General features: G+C 49.9%; 1 protein-coding gene across 3 annotated transcripts in view; it reads left to right on the forward strand.

Annotated features, from left to right (window-relative positions):
• Nucleotides 1–1,752: 1,752 nt before the first annotated feature.
• RHOQ (ras homolog family member Q) overlaps nucleotides 1,753–16,117 on the forward strand; it is a 40,584-nt gene continuing 26,219 nt past the window's right edge. For 2 of the 3 annotated variants that reach the window (XM_012473754.3, XM_012473757.3), the window contains exons 1-2: nucleotides 2,317–2,454; nucleotides 3,018–3,076. In XM_012473754.3, the coding sequence (XP_012329177.2) occupies nucleotides 2,337–2,454; nucleotides 3,018–3,076 (177 nt within the window). In that variant the 5' untranslated portion in view covers nucleotides 2,317–2,336. Of the gene's footprint in view, nucleotides 2,455–3,017; nucleotides 3,077–16,117 lie in introns of all 3 variants that reach the window. The other variant, XM_012473755.3, reaches the window with a different exon arrangement.

Here is a 16,117-nt window from a genome sequence, read left to right on the forward strand (position 1 = left end):
CCAGAGCTCTAAGTATTCCTGGCAGTCAGTTTTGGCATCTCTATGGGCCAAAAGAATGAGGTCACTGTCACCAATGAAGTCACCACTGCATGATTCATCGGACATCAGTTCCCCACTTGGAGTGCTATGACATTCCCAGAGCTTCTCCTACTCTTAGTTCTCACTCATAGATGAGAAAACGGAGGCCCAGAGAAGGGAAGTGACATGTTCAAGGTAACACTGCTAACCAGGGTCAGAGTTGGGACTAAACTCAGCTCTCCTGGCTGAGTGTTCTCCTCCTCAAGCGCCTCTGGTAGACCCTCCTTTCAGAATACGAGTCCCTGTAAATGCTGCCTGAACAAATGGTCCTGCAAACGAAGAATGGGACAGGTCCTGCTCTCTTTCCCTCTAAGAGGAAGTGGCAGAGACCGGTCTTAAATCAGAAATTGACCTTAAGGCACTGTACTGCCTTCTTCAACCTATTATTTAGTACATACAACATATCTTCCAGATTCATTGGATCTAAAGCAGCTAGCAATGTGCATACCTTCTTGCTGACACACCGTGCCAAAGGGTGGGGCCCGGGAGATGCTCAGTGAGAATCTGCAAGGAACTTCAGGGATTTGCGAAGCCTTCCTGGGAGAATGGAAATCAGATTCGGAGTTTGAGAGGTCAGGCCTCCTGGAAAGTAAAGAATGGGAATACAACAGTGAACATTTCCCCAAGTGTGCTCCAAGTCCTTGAGTACTGGGAACAGCTGGAAGCCTTTGGGACAACCGCTTCTCCTTTCTAGGTCTCAGTTTTCTTCCCTACGACCTAAGGGTGATGGTCCAGTTGACCTCTGCTTTGCCTCTCAAGCTGCGTTTTTCTAACGCTGTGAATGGATGAAAGGAAGCGATTTATCTCTAGTCAGTAAGTAGAGGGGTGGGGTGCGGTGTCAGCGCGGAGTGCACCCCGCCCCAGTGCCCCATGTTCAATGCTGCACTCTTAGCCAGTGAAAGGGTTCTGGCTAGACGGGTGTGTTCTAGCCTTGCCACGCAGAAGGCAGGGGTTGCCGCCTCGAGCACAGGCCAAGTTTCAGAGCAGAAGGTTGTATCAATTCCCCGGGATTACAACGGAATACCTTCGAGGGACACTGGGGACCGAAAGGGGACCTCGGAGAATGTCGCCTCCAGGGGGAGCCCAGGTACATTTGCCGGGTCCAGAGCCAACTAGGTATCCCTTTTCTGGCTGGGGTGTGTGTGTGTGTATGTGGGCGTGGAGGGGGGGCGTGCTTCAGTGGTTGAACACGCTGTATCTCCCTTAGTCACCGGTTTCATAGTAAATGATTCAAGCTCGTGCTAAGGAAGGCGTGGGGTGGTGGCGGGGGGGAATCCACGCAATAAGCCAGGGTCCCTGCTTTCCAGCTCAGGGACTCCCACCACCCTGCGCGCCTAAATTTTTTGTTTTTTTTAATCCTTGTGGTCTCTCTTTCTTCCTGATTTCTAGTTCCATTGTGCACTTAGAGGCTAAGACGATGGCTCTGGCCTTCTGGGTGAAGGTGAAATACAGATGTGTAATTTGGCATGACTATTGCGTCATCGTGGAAGTCGTCGTGGTTCCCCGAGAGGCCTCCACGTCTTCTCCGAGCATCGGGGCCTTTGGACGCTTCTGGGCGCTGCGGGCACTTGCGCGAGGAGCCCTCGGCTCCCCCAGCGCGGTTCCCTCCTCCCCTCCTCCCCGCCTCCCCGCCTCTCCTCCTCTTCTCCTCCCCTCCGCGGTCCTCGACTCCTCCTCCTCCTGCGCGCCCCTCCGCGCGGCCCTCGCGGGGAGAGAGGCTCGGGTGCGCCGGCGGGGTTGCGCGGCGGCGGGCGGGGGCGCGGGGCGGGGGCCGCGCTAGGGGAGGCGCCTGGGCCCGCCCTCCTCCGGGGCGCCGCGGGAGGGGCCCGGGCTGGCGCGGGGCGGGGAGAGCCGCCTGGCCCCTCCCCTCCGCCGCCCTCCCCAAAGTTGCTGTCTCCCCCGGGGCCGGCCGGTCTTATGATCCGGCGGATCCTCCTGGGGAGGCCGGGCCGGGGAGAGGGCGCGGGCGCCGAGTGGCGGGGGCAGCGGGCGGGCGCGGCGACCGGGGCCGGGGCGGGGATCCGGGCGGCGACCGCGGCGGCGGCGGCAGCGCCCCGGGCCCGCCGCCCCCTCCCCTCCTGCGAGGGGAGCAGCCGCTGCATGGGGCCGGGGGGGCGGCCCTGCGGCGCGGAGCGGCGGCGACGGCGGCGGACCCCCCAGGCGGGCTGGGGCTGAGCCCGGGGCCGGGGCGGGGGCTCCGGGGGGACCATGCCCGGAGGCCGGCCGGCCGCAGCATGGCTCACGGGCCCGGCGCGCTGATGCTCAAGTGCGTGGTGGTCGGCGACGGGGCGGTGGGCAAGACGTGCCTACTCATGAGCTATGCCAACGACGCCTTTCCGGAGGAGTACGTGCCCACCGTCTTCGACCACTACGCAGGTAAGCCGCGGAACTGCTGACTAAGGGGCCGCTCCCCGGGCCAGGAACTTTGGAGCAACTTTGGCGGAGCCCCCTCGCCGCCTCCCCCGAGCGCGCTTCTCTCCCCTCCCCCGCCGCGCCCTCTGCCAGACGGCCGGCCCCACCCCCCAGGCTTCGCTCTTGGCACCCCCTCGCCCACGGATCCACCCCCTCTCCCACTCGCCCCCCACGCGGCCCCTGCTCTGCGCACATCCCACCCCTTGGCGCCCCGGGCCGACCTCCTTGACCTTCCCACAGCCCCTTTCCTACTGCCCCAAGGCCCCGGGGAAACATTCGAGGGGACCGGCCGAGACGTGGCTACTGGACTTGGGAGAAGGGGGTGGACGGCTGGGGACCACATTACACCCCGGCCCCTTACCGCTTCACAGTGAGCGGGGCTCAGCGGAAAAGGGGGTGACATCTTGCGGGGAGCACCCCCACGCCCCTAGCAGGGTTGGGAGAGGAGGGTCCGGTGGGGAGCGAAATTACCCCGGAGCCCAGGTCATTGTGAGCTTCTCTCCCCACCCCCACTTCTGTCATTGCAGTCAGCGTCACCGTGGGGGGCAAGCAGTACCTCCTTGGACTCTACGACACGGCCGGACAGGTGAGTGTCTTGGCTTCTGGCCAACGCCCCCCTCCTGTTCCCCAATTCTTTGTGGCTGCGAAGGGCCTTTGGAAACCGAGGTGTCTAGGTGGGAGGGTGTGTCTGCGAGGGGCTCCCTTTGGATTAGGTCTTTATTTCTTGTATCAAGTCAGCAAATTAGGAAAACAAACAAAACAGACCCAGATCAGCCCACCCATGTGAACCCCTAGGCTGTGAAAGTTTTTGCCTGTGTGGGTCGTTCAGTGTGGCGCCTGGTGTGTGGGTCCCAACTCCTGTTGCAAAGTGGCAGCAACCAATCATGAAGCGGCCTTATTTTTAGTTGCAGATGACCAGGTCTCCCCCCCACAGCCTCTGTCTGGTCCCTCATTGGTGAGTGGTCTGCCTGCCCAAGGAGCCTGATTGGTGGGAAATGGCATCATCTAATATGATGGGAAGGCATTTGGTCCTGGTTATGTTTATTACAACATCATTGCACTCTGGGACTCCAGTCCCTGAAAACGTAATTTGTGGTGTTACCAAAGGACTACAGGGAAAAAAAGGAAAGAAACAACAACCATCCAGCCACTCCCTGGGGTAGGGAGGAAGGGTTAGGAGTTCAGTGTGAATCTTGGAGGAGGAGGGGATCCCCCCAGCCTCCCTTCAGAATGGCCAGGTGACTGTCCGGATTTTCTTTGGGAGAGATTAATTGTGCAGAAAGAAAATGCACACTTCGCCCTGAAGCCTCTGGCCAGAGTTTGCAAATCAGAGGTGGCCAGGCTGTGCTTCTGAAGTACTAATGTCTTCTCTCTGTCTCCCTGTCCCAGCTTCAGCTTCTTCCCAAACCCACTTTCGCTCTGGGGCTAAGATGATTGTGTGTGATGAATTTTGTAGAATTCAGCACTACGATTAGAGTTGAAGACTCTGGCAGAAGTTTCCACATGCCATACAGACTCAAGTCCTTGAGAACATAAGAGCAGCTGAAAGCCTTAGAGAATGTCTTTGGGGGAAGTCTAGCAGTAGAATTTCCTTATCTGCAACATGGGGTTTAAAAACATAAGATGATCCCCTTGTGCAGATATTGTATGCCAAATATTTAGCATTGAACCTGGCACACACTAGGTACTCAATAAAGGGAGTGCTGTTCTTTAAAGCTTGTCTAGATTTGGATTTCAGAATTGTGATTAGAGTTTGGGTTGGATTCTGAAACATGCCTTGTTGAGGGGAGTACCTTGATATGACCTCTGGTTTCTAAACTGTTAGAGGAACGTCTGAAGATAGAGAACTGCTGGCATTTAAGGTGCCTGAGGCCACCTGCTTTCACCAAAATGGCCCCAGTCAGTACGACCAGTTCTCAGCTCTCCCGGGCCCCCTTTGGTTGCCTGCCCTGTAGTCGTTATTCCTTCTTCCTTCATCAGAGGATGTGGAAGGCAAGAGGCAGAGATTGCTCAATCAACTAAGACTGACTTTTAAGTCATATCGTTGATAAACAAGAGGTAGACCTTATTGGATGGAAAGAGGAAGGTTTTAAAAAAGTGCCTCTAATTTGAACTTCTCACTGCCTTCCTTTCTCTTATCTCCTTTACTTGTCACCATAATTTTTGACCGCACTCTCTGTTCAACAGGATGTGTGTAGTCAGAGCTGTTCTGAGCACATTTAAACCCTACTAGTATTTACTGAGTTTTTTCACACATATCAGGCCACGTGCAAATATTACCTTATTTACTCTATAAAACAACCCCATGAGATAGGTGGTATTCCATTTTTACAGTGAGGAAACAGGCTCAGAGAAGTTAGGCTGGTTGCCTAAGGTCACACAGCTACTGAGGGGTGTTGCTAGGATTGGGATGAGGGTCTGAATCTGCTCCAATTTGAAGTAGTTATACACACAGGACACCATGGGGATGCTGAGATGCCGCGGGGCTGATTGGATTGTTTGCACGTCCATAGATGTGGTACCTGTAATCTTCACAGCCATTCTCTGAGTAGGTGTCGAATGGCACCTCTACAGAGGAGAGAACTTAGATCAAGAGACTCACTTGAAATTGACCCCAGGGCTTTCCATATATGGCCATAATTACTCTTTCCAGTGGAAGATCATAAGATATATACCGAGCAGGATAAACATATTAGTGAGACTCAAATACTGCTGTTTTCACCCAGTGGTGAGACACCTACTCTGTTGGCCAAGATGTGTGTTAGGCCCCCTTGGTGTTTCTCACAGTGTCTAGACTTGTTTTTGCATCAAAGTTAGTGATATTTCGTCTCTCAGCATTTGAGGGTTTATTACTAATAAGCAACTTAGCAATGATGAGACCAAATGGCCAGTGCCTGCTGTGTACCTGGTACTATGTTCCAGTACTTTTGCACCTGGGGAGTGCAAAGGAGTGAATTTAAAATGGGGATCTACCACGGCTGATGTCAGCATAGGTAGAAATGTCTGTCTCAGCTCTGTTCATATGTGTTATGTAGGAGATTTCTACATTGTACTTAGTCATTAAGACCTCAGGCTTCTAGGAATCAGTATCAGATTCATCTTGCAGTAATAATAATGATAAATAAACATATAAATAAAAAATTAAGGATTTATAGATATATGTATCTATTACACATACACATATATATATATGCAAGTCCTTAAGCCTAGTGGGCAACAGAAAATGGTCCAAGGGCTTTGGAACAAAACAGGCTTGGGCTCAAATTTCCACCTTAGCTAGTCATGTGATTCTAGCTAAATTATTTACCTTTGTGATCTAGTAAAAATGTGTATAATTAGAATCTTCATTGCAAGGTCATAGGTTGGCTTAAACTCTTTAGTATATTTAAAAGCAGCTGACCCTTTGTGCATAGTGGGTGTGTGAAAAATAGCACAGGAAATTATTGTATTCCACTGTGGGCAGTTTTGTAGGGAGAAAGGTTCACAGAATGGAAGAGAACAGTGTATTCCATTCTAGTGGAATTTTCTAGACAAAAATTCCACTAGAATGCCAGATCCTAGAACCTTTTCAACAGAGGTGTGGAGCAGCTTTGTGCTTTCTAATTCGCATAGTCCCCATTATGGGATCCATGGTTCCAAGCCCAGTGTTCCCTGCCGTAAATGCCCTGTTGTATCAGATGGTTTTCAGTCTTAACCAGAGCCCGCATCCCCATTGATGGAAGAGAAATAGCTTACAGTTCTATGCAGAATTTGAGAAACAAATAGGGTATGTAGGCTTCCGTTGGTTCTACTTTCAGAGACTTAAGATGGAATGAGGCAGCTGATGGCACTAGAGGTCAGTTGCCTTCTCTCCAAAATGTTCACTCATGCATGTGGGCATTCATTGTGTCTGAATAACAACAATAGTGCCTCCGTCAGGTTGGAACCTCTAGTCTGCTTGCTCACTCATGGTCCCTGCCTTAACCTCAGTCAAGTTCAAAGCCATAGGATCATTTGCCCGATTTACATATTAGGGAATCTACCAGTCAACAGGTGATTGTTGTAGATGACCTTTGGCCTTATAGAGCAGGGTGCTTTCCACTTGACTTCTGCTGCTATTAGCAGACAGAGAGAATGAGGAGAGAGAGTGTATTGGACTTCAGTGCCAATCATGTGCCCTGCCTGGGGATGTCCCAGCACACTCATAGCATCACTGCCAAAGGAAAGGCCTCCCCTCTGTTGGCCAAGCCTACAGGTGGTCCAGGAGCAGCTGTAACATTTTGACTGCCAAGCATTTTGGAGTGGAAGTTGACTGAGGCATCTTCCTTCTCACTAGGGGCCCTGTGTGTGTGTTGGGAGTGAGGGGTTGGCTTCCTGCCTGGGCCTCTGTGGAGCTTCTCCTTTCTTGCCTTGCCCTCAGGACTCAGTGTAGGCTCTGCAGCAACCCTGCTGTCTGCTCAGGGAGGGAGTGGAGAGATGGGATTTTCCCTCCTGCCATTGCACTGTTTGGAGTGAGGGGAAGTGGGAAGAGCTGTCCCTCTCTGTCCAGACAGGCCAGTGGGGAGCTGCCTGGCAAGCTGCTCTCTAGCTATAGGCTCCAGGCTGATCTCTTAAACCTTGGCAGGAAGGCAGAACTTGATACCCTGGAGAGGGAAGGACTAGAGCCCAGCTTATTCAGGTCCCAGAATATCCACACTCAGAGGAGGATGTGTGTTAGGGGTGAGTTTGGGATCCCTAAAGTTCCAGATTTAGCCACTGTCTCAGTGTGGAAGTCCATTTATGTGCTTTGGGATGTATTGTTTCTATGTCTATTAACTTCAGCACACAACTTCAGAGATGCGTCCATGAGGGCTATAAATATCTTTTACTCTGGTGTGCCCTGGTGTTGCTTTCTCAGTGACAAGTGAGATTTGTTTTACACTTGACATAACCCAGCAGCTGTGGCTGCCCTGCACGCCCTCTGCGTGTCCACAAGGCACTTCCCCTACAGAAGGGAATCTCCACCGGAGGCAGGCTTGGCATGCCCCACCTTCTGCATTTCAGCAGAAGGGCCTGGCACAATGAGAAAGGGGAAGGAGAAAGGGCCATGGGATTGCCACTCACCAGGCTCCTCCTACCTCCAGGCAGGGCATCCTCACAATACCCTTCAAGGCAGACTTCTCCCAGATGAGGAAATTGGGAACAAGTGGGCTTATGGGAACCAGACAGAGATGTGAGTAGGAAAAGGTTTTCCTACTTTGGAGAAGGCCTGCAGGGAATATTAGTAGGGTTTAGGAAATGCCCACTCACAACACCAGGCTCTGGGTTCTGGCAGCTGGGTGAGCAGAGCCTGGGAGGAGCCCCAGGGTTCCTTGCAGGCATCAGCTGCAACAGGTGAGATGCTGGCACTGAGCATCCTGGTTTCCCTTAGTAACCTACTGTAGATATGTCATCTGTGCATTTTGCTAACCTTTGTAGAAGCTATTTATATCTCCAGCCTGCACCGCATCACACGGGAATGCTGGTTTCCTCCTCTGCGTTGGGAAGGTGGATAGCCTTTGTTGACTCCAAAGCCTTTGCTGTTTCTGAATGGCCTGTGTTCCCCCTCTTGGGACTCTGATGTGGCTTTGAGTTATGCCAGCTTAGACTATGGGCTGGCAGGCAGGGACCTTAGAGTGGGGGCAGTCCCCACCAGCTCTGATTTTCTCTGATTGTGCCTCAGCTGTGCCCCATCTCTGTCCTGGACCTTTGATCTGTTTGGTGTCTCCACTTCCATCATGATTCTTCTGAGATTTGGTGACATTTCTGTGCTTTGAACAAAAACTTCCCCGCAGGTATCCCAGGCATGAGTGTTACAGGTGTGCTGAGATGCCAGGCTCTCATCTCTGGGGGGCCAGGGGAGTGACAGCCTAAGGGGGCTGAGCTTATATTGTCAGTTGCTGTGGGTGCTGTGATGTGAAAAAGGTGGGAAGCATTGCTTTAAGCCCCTCAGCAGCAGAGGCTTCATGGAGAATTGGACTTTTGCGGTTTTGTTGTGGAATTTGGGGTTGCAAAGATGAGATCTAATGGTATCAGAACAAAGCAAACAAAGCAGCTCTCCACAGGGGTGTCGGTTTCCAGCAAGGGCACATGTATTGGCAGCTGTGGGTGCTACAGAGGCCTCAGACACAGCAGCAGTGCGCAGGAGAAGAGGGACGCAGTTACAAAGAAACAAGACGGAAGACCACACGTGGCTTTGAAAAATTAAAATTCCTGACTCTCAGCTGAATTTCCTTTCTCTCCAACAGGCTTGGCTTTGCCCTAATTTGGCACACTTGGGTCAGAGAGCAGCTTTCCTTGCCCTCAGCAATTTGCTGTTCCTCTTTTAGTTTCTGGCCGCAGCTGCTTTGCGTGTGTGGAGGCCAAGCCGTCTGAGCTCTCAGGGGTACCCTGGCTCCCTGGGTAGAACCCTCTCGGGCTCACTGCCTGCCAGGAGCTCTTGGATGCGTTCTTGCTCTCTTCAAAAACAGTGTCTTTCTCTCCTGTGTTGCAGTGCTCAGCCCAGTGCCTGGTGCCTGGTAGGCACGCGACAAATACTTCTTAAAATAAGGTGATTGTTGGCCATGCAGGGTGGCACGTATGTGTCTGTCTGTAATCTCAGTACTTTGGGAGGCCAAGGTGGGAGGATCGTTTGAGATCGTGTGTTCAAGATCAGCCTAGACGATACAGCAAGGCCCCCACCTCTACTAAAATTTTTTTAATAATTAGTCAGATGTGGTGGTAGTCCTCTGTAGTCCCAGCTACTCAGGAGACTGAGGCAGGAGGATCACTTGAGCGCAGGAATTCAAAGCTGCAGTGAGCTATGATACAAGGCTCCATTGCACTCCAGCCTAGGTGACAGAGCGAGACTATATTTATTTAAAAAAAAAGAATTGATTCTCATTTGACTGTCAGCTTGCTTCTGCTAAAAGATTAACTAATGACTAAAGTCATAGCTGCTAAATAATAGCATCAGCACAACCCCTTTCCTAGGAAAGCTTCGATAATACGGTAGAAGTCTCCAAGATTCAAGGGAGAAGCAGGCACGTAGGTATGGGGCAGGCCACCATTTTTGTCTTTACACAGGCTCAGGGTCCTCAGTGATCACCAGTGGGGCTGTCCCCCAACACTCTCTCTCAGACTCCGGCCTTTGCTTATTTCCTGAGACCTCTTGCTCCCAGATCCCCTGAGGAGGAGACAATTTGGCAGTGGAAAGTGTGGGTTTTGGAGTCTCCAGATGAACTTTGAATCCTGGCTCTACCTCTTTGTGGCTGTGAGACCATCAGCCAGCGTGTACCTCTCTTCTGTGTGAAATGTGGATATAATTTGTACCTTGCAGCATAGCTGTAAGGAGTAGAGATGACCTGTGTAGTTACCCTGTAGGGCCTGGTGCCGAGAGTGCAGGCCCAGGCCAGCTTTGGGAGCTCCACACTGGCTCAATTCTGTTGGTGTTGATTCATTGCCTGATGTGTGTTCCCATCTTCCACGGGAGAAGGTGGGGGATCGGGCCGCAGACAGGTCCACTGCACAACTGGGAAAGTTCATTGTGTGAAATTGAGTGCTGCAGGGTCCCACACAGGAAGAAGTGGTGGGGAGGAGCTTTATGGAAGATCTAGGCTTGTAGGAAGAGATGGGGGCCAGTGGAGTAGTCGTTGCCAGGGTGGACCCCCACATTGGACTGCCAGGGCCCAACTTCAGCTCTGCCACTTCGCAGCAAGGGGCTTGGCCTTTGGAAACCTGTTTCCTTATCTATAAATTGGAGATTATGGTAGTACCTGCTTGTGGGGTTGTTAGATAAGTTGCAGCTTCCCAGCTCCCAGATAAGGGATTTCCTCAGCCCTCAGGGCAGCTGGGTAGGACCTGGGACAAGCTGGGGCTCAGATTGTCATAGCTTGAGCAGTCTCACCTCAGGCATGCAGCGGTGGCTCCCCTGCCCCACTCGATGTATGCTGAACACATCATCTCATTTTCTCTGTGTGCCATGAAGTGAAGATTTGGGAAGCATTGACTTAAATGAGTTCCAGCAGGCAGAGGGGTGTGGAGAGCTTATATTCTGGGTGGGAAGAGCAGTGGAGGGAGGAACGGCAGAGGGGGTGACCCCAATGCATCTTTTTATGGACCCCAGATCCCTGCTATCAGTGTCAACGTGGAGCAGCGTTGATAACTGAATTATGGAGTTTTTCACCTGGTGACTGACAAGTTGGTAATTAAAGAGATACTAATCTGGTGCTGTGTTGCTTGTTGATTTTAATAGAAAGAAAAGAAAGTAAGGGAAGAGGTCTTTATTGCTGTCACTGTTCCTTTTTGAGTGAATGGGGGGAGCACTGAAGCAACTGCCTCTCCAGATCGCTAGATTTTCCTGCTCTACCGAGGCTCAGGGTAGACTGAGGGAATTCAGACTGGCACACTCATCACCAAATGACATTTTTACAGCACATAAAGCACGTTGCGTCTGGTGCCGCCTTGAGCTCTGAACCTGCTCTGTGAGTAAAGGAAGCCAGTGGTGGCTGTCTTATTTTGCAGGTTTTCAGAGGTTAAATGACTCTCTCCAGGCCACACAGTTAGTAAAAGGCAAAGCCAAGATCACCAGGCAGGCTGTCGGGCTTCAAGCCCTGGGTTCTTGATGTTAAGTTACTCTCCCTAATCATCTGGCCCATGTTCAATGCCTCCTTTCTATCACATGCACGCCGTTGTTCAGTGTTTCATGTAAAAGGTACATTCCAAGCGTATCGCTTTTCTAGATAGAAGAGTTGGTGGAACATTGTGTGTATATGGAACACGTGAGGGCCGCTGCTAAAACGGCTCCTATAAAAACTTCTGCCCCATGTGACGTTAAGGGTGTTTGTCAGTTTGTCCCTAAACTACCATGATTCTCAAAAAGGAGCATGCCTGAAGTGGCGTTGGGGGCCCCATTGCTGATGCATGTGTGGAAGAAGCTCATGCCATTTGCCTGAAGCTGTGGCCCTTTCCCAGGAGAGAGGAACAGGGAAATGCTGTTTGGAGGGCTGCCAGGCAGGCCAGCTTTAGTCTGTAAATGACAGGTGTCATTTCTGTCCCATGGGGGCTACCTCAGGCCTTTCTTTTCTCCCTTCAGCGGTTTCCTTATTCAGGGGAAGCCTACCTCTTCAAATCTGTTCATCCCTCTTTCATCTGAATATTCCCTGAATATGGCGCAAAAGTTCCTCTGCTGCCTGCTGCTCAGATTGTTTGCTTTCTTGGGTCATCCCATTGCCACCACCTCTGCATGGGCTCCCAAATCCTGCCCGGCTGCTTCCTGTGGTGGCTGGCAAGTCTAGAAGAGAGCGTTCATGGAGTCAGTCAGCATACATTTCCTGAGCACCAGATCTGAGCCAGGGGCAGGTGTTACAAGATCCGTTAGGCACAGGCCTGGCCCCGAGAGGCACAGTGTTTTGAAGGGTGGGTCAACCATGAGTAATGAGAGGGAGAGGGGCCTGTTTTTTGGGGGGCACAGAAGAGGAAGGCCTGTCCATCCAAGGAGGTGAAATGCTAGTAAGAGTTCAACTGAGTAAGGTTTCCATGAAACTGTGTTTTAGCTGGAGAAAGTGCTCGGTTTGGATTCTTACATGTACTAGATGCTGAGATTGTGCCACTGCACTCCAGCCTGGGCGACAGAATGAGACTTCATCTCAAAAAAAAATAGTTAGAAAAAACATGACACTATTTGATGGCACAACAAGGTGACTATAATCAATAATAGTGCAATTATCCATTTAAAAATAATTAGTACAGGTAAAGCTTTGAATGGTGGCATTGGTTCTCAAAGTGTGAATCTCAAACCAACATGCATTTCCTGGGAACTTGTTAGACATCCAGATTCTTAGGCTCCTCCCCAAATCTCCTGAATGAAAAACTCTAAGAAACCTGTTTTATAAAAGCCCTCAGGTGATTCTGATGCAGGCTAAAATATCAGAGCCACTGAATTAATGACTGTGTACTTCTGTACCTGCTCATAACAAGCCATCTCCACTCCCCCACCCCCAGCCCTCCCTACCACACGCACCCCTGTCTTATACACTGTCTCTGGAGTGCAGGGAACATGAGTTATTTTATTTTTTATTTTTTCAAGTTTTGAAAAAACGTTGTGGGTATATGGTAGGTGTTTACATTTGTCGGGCACATGAGATGTGTTGATACAGGCATGCAGTGTGAAATAAGCACATGCTGGAGAGTGGGGTATCCATCCCCTCAAGCAGTTATCCTTTGTGCTACAAACAATCCAGTTACACTCTTGGAATTATTTTTAAATGTACAATTGCATTATTATTGACTATAGTCACCCTATTGTGCCATCAAATAGTGTCATTTGTTTTAACTTTTTTTTTTTTGAGATGGAGTCTAGCTCTGTCGCCCAGGCTGGAGTGCAATGGCGTGATCTCAGCTCACTGCAACCTCTGCCTCCCGGGTTCAAGTGGTTCTCCTGCCTCAGACTCTGGAGTAGCTGGGACTACAGGTCCCTGCTATCATGCCCGGCTAATTTTTGTATTTTTAGTAGAGACTGGGTTTCACCATATTGGCCAGACTGATCTCAAACTCCTGACCTCGTGATCTGCCTGCCTCAGCCTCCCAAAGTGCTGGGATTACGGGCATGAGCCACCGTGCCTGGCTGTAAATATTTTTTTGTACCCATTAACCATTTCCATCTCCCCGCTACCCTAGCCTCCCACTACCCTTCCCAGCCTCTGGTACCCTTCCTTCTACTCCCTATGTCCATGAGTTCAATTGTTTTGATTTTTAAGATCCTACAAATAAGTGAGAACATGCAATGTTTGTCTTTCTGTGCCTGGCTTATTTCACTTAACATAATGATCTCCAGTTCTAGCCATGTTGTTGCAAATGACGGGATCTCTTTTTTTTTTTTAATTTATAAACCCCCAGCCCCACCAAACACACCCCATATACCCTCATTTCTAGTTCTTTACACATGGTTGAGATTCTCTGCAGTTATTGGAATGAACTGAATGATTCAGCCATGGGTGCTGCCTACCCAGGTCACCTGGTGGTGATGAACCACAGTGCTAGCAGAAGAAAAAAAACAGAAGCAGAATTTTGTGGGCTACCTTGGCTCCATTAGTGTGCTATGTGGCCTAGGACTGTGCGCTCAGTAGGCTCTGCGGGCATTCCTCGATGAGGCCTAAACGCCAGACCATTTCTCTCCCGCACATTAAGTGGCTCGACAGACGGGACTCCTGGACAGGGCTCTGATCATTGTGGCTGAGGTTAGCACTCCTCTGAGTGGTGACAGACCCTGTCCCTGAGAAGGATGGCAGCTTGGTTTGTGCTAAATTCGTTCCAAAGCATCAGATGGGGGATGACGTCCTTTTTGTGTTAACACTCACAGGCAGGTCACAAGGAGTGGCTGGAGGGAGAGGAAGGGCTGTGTTACTCAAAGGCCCATCTTGCCAGTAATTACTTTTTTCTTGGCTGACCTCTACTTTCTGTGTAGGTGTCCTCTCCTTCCTTTATTCTCCTGCCCCACCCTTTTACATTTTTTCTTTCTTTTTTTTTCAAATTTGTTCTAATCTAGAAAAAACGTCCTCTTTCAAATGGCATAATGGTTGGGATTATAAATGAGTTGGCTCAAAGTGTGCCCCCTCTAGGAGCTGCCACTGAGAGAGCATTTAATCTGGAGTGTCCAGTTCAATTAAAGTTTCATTTAATCCAGCTTACTTTTCACAGGGTTGAATTCCCCAGTGAGCTGGTTCAGGGATCCTGCTGATTACCTGGAGGTGTTTCCAGTAGCCTCCTTGGCCCTGAAGGAATGGGGAAGGGACTGGATGTGAGGAGGGACAAAGCAGGGAAATGGGGGCCCTGCTTCCTTCGGACAGGGACTTTGTTGAACAGGTGAGAGCTTTGGGTCATTATCCACTGGGGAAAGTGAGAAGTCCTTCTGAGGCTGAGACATCCTGTGACCTCCTCACCTCTGACTCCGGCCCTCTTGAGTTCAAGTTCCTCCTTAGAATTTCCGCTAAGTGAGTTGTCTCCAGGCTGCACTCTAGCATTTGGTTTTCTTCATGTGTAAATCTTTGCTCCCCATGCAGATTGTAAACTCTTCCCTGTCCTGTCCCTTCTGGACTTCATGTAGCACATAGCACTTTGCACAAGTGTTGGGGGCTCCAGTAGCAACTAGGTGTGTGTTAAATTTAGGGGAGTCTGGTGGCAAGATTATTATGGAAAGAACCTTTCCTGTGACTTTATATCATCTCCATATTTATCAGCTTTCTTATCAGCTCATTTGAGAGGGGATTTTGACCTGTCTGGACATTATTGAGTGGCTTTAAAGTAGGTTATAGGTGGCTACTTTAATGCATTGACCATTTAAGCAAAGTGGAACTCATTTCTTGACTCACAGAGCTCATTAACAGACAGGCTGCCAAGTCTGTTTGGATGAAATATTGGCCATGGGCATGTACTGTTTTCCAGCAAGAAGGACTCCTCTGTGTGTAGGAGTCCTTCACTGGGCTTTATGTCATGTGTGCTTCCAGAGTGGCCTGTGGGTGGCCCTCTGTGACAAGTGGGGAGGAGGGGGACATGGGGAATATGCTAACCTGCTCACTTGTGTCTTGATCGGAAGGGAGACCCGAATGCCTCCTGTTGTCTGAACAAGGTAGTATGGAAGTATCAGCATCTAGGCAAGCTGGTGTTAAGAAGAAAGTAATTACTCAGAGAAATTACTGTTGTATCAAACTGCTTGATATGTATGTTTCCTCCTCTTTCCTTTTATTTTATGAGACATAATTCAGAGAACATTTCATCACCCCAGAAGGAAACCCCATACCCACCAGTAGTCACTCCCCATTCCTCCTTCCCCATCCCCTGACAACCACTAATCAGTCTTTCTGTGTCTATGGACTTGTCTGTTCTGGACATTTCATACTAATGGAACCCTGCAATGTTTGCCCTTTTATGTCTGTCTTCTTTCACTTAGCATAACGTTTTCACCCATGTTGTAGAACCTATCAGTATTCCATTCCTTTTGATGGCTCAGTGATCCTTCTCTTTCCTTTTTATCTCTTTTTGTCAGTTGTTCTTTCATGGCCATTCTCTCCCAGGCTCTGGAAACTGTTTTCAGGGTTTCAAGGGAGAAAGTGAAGTTCTGCTGGTTGTGCACTTGTGATGCTTGCTTCGCCCCTGCCTCAGGTAGGGGCAAGGGCTGATCTCTTCCCTACCCTTCCAATATTCTTTTCCTTAAAAAAAAATTATTTTTTTGTTCCTCTTAATGCTTGGTTCTGGACCTTCCAATGTTCTTGTTTTCTCTATGCCTCTGTTGATATTCTCTCCCACCCCAACCACACCCTAACAGCTTTATTTATCAAATATATGAGTGTCCATTAAACATAAGAGTGAGGTGAAGAACACAAAATTCCATCAGATTGTGTTCTTCCCGCATAGGAATTTACAGTCCAGTTGGAAGAGAAGATGAATAGAGCCTGCCAGAATGCATGCATATAAATCATGAAATGTGAGTGAGGAGTATTATAAAAGTGGCCAACCGCCTGGCTGTTTGACCTGAGCCTCCCAGATAGGCAAGGTTTCTATGGGGCCATTTAGATTCAGAAACTATTTTATTGGGGCTTACAAGGATCATCAGCTACATGGGTCTGATTTATGTTAACTCGTAAGAGATCAGGGT

Source organism: Aotus nancymaae, unplaced genomic scaffold (genome assembly GCF_030222135.1).
Source record: "Aotus nancymaae isolate 86718 unplaced genomic scaffold, 86718_ANA_hifiasm-v0.15.2.pri h1tg000057l, whole genome shotgun sequence".
NCBI lineage: Eukaryota > Metazoa > Chordata > Mammalia > Primates > Aotidae > Aotus > Aotus nancymaae.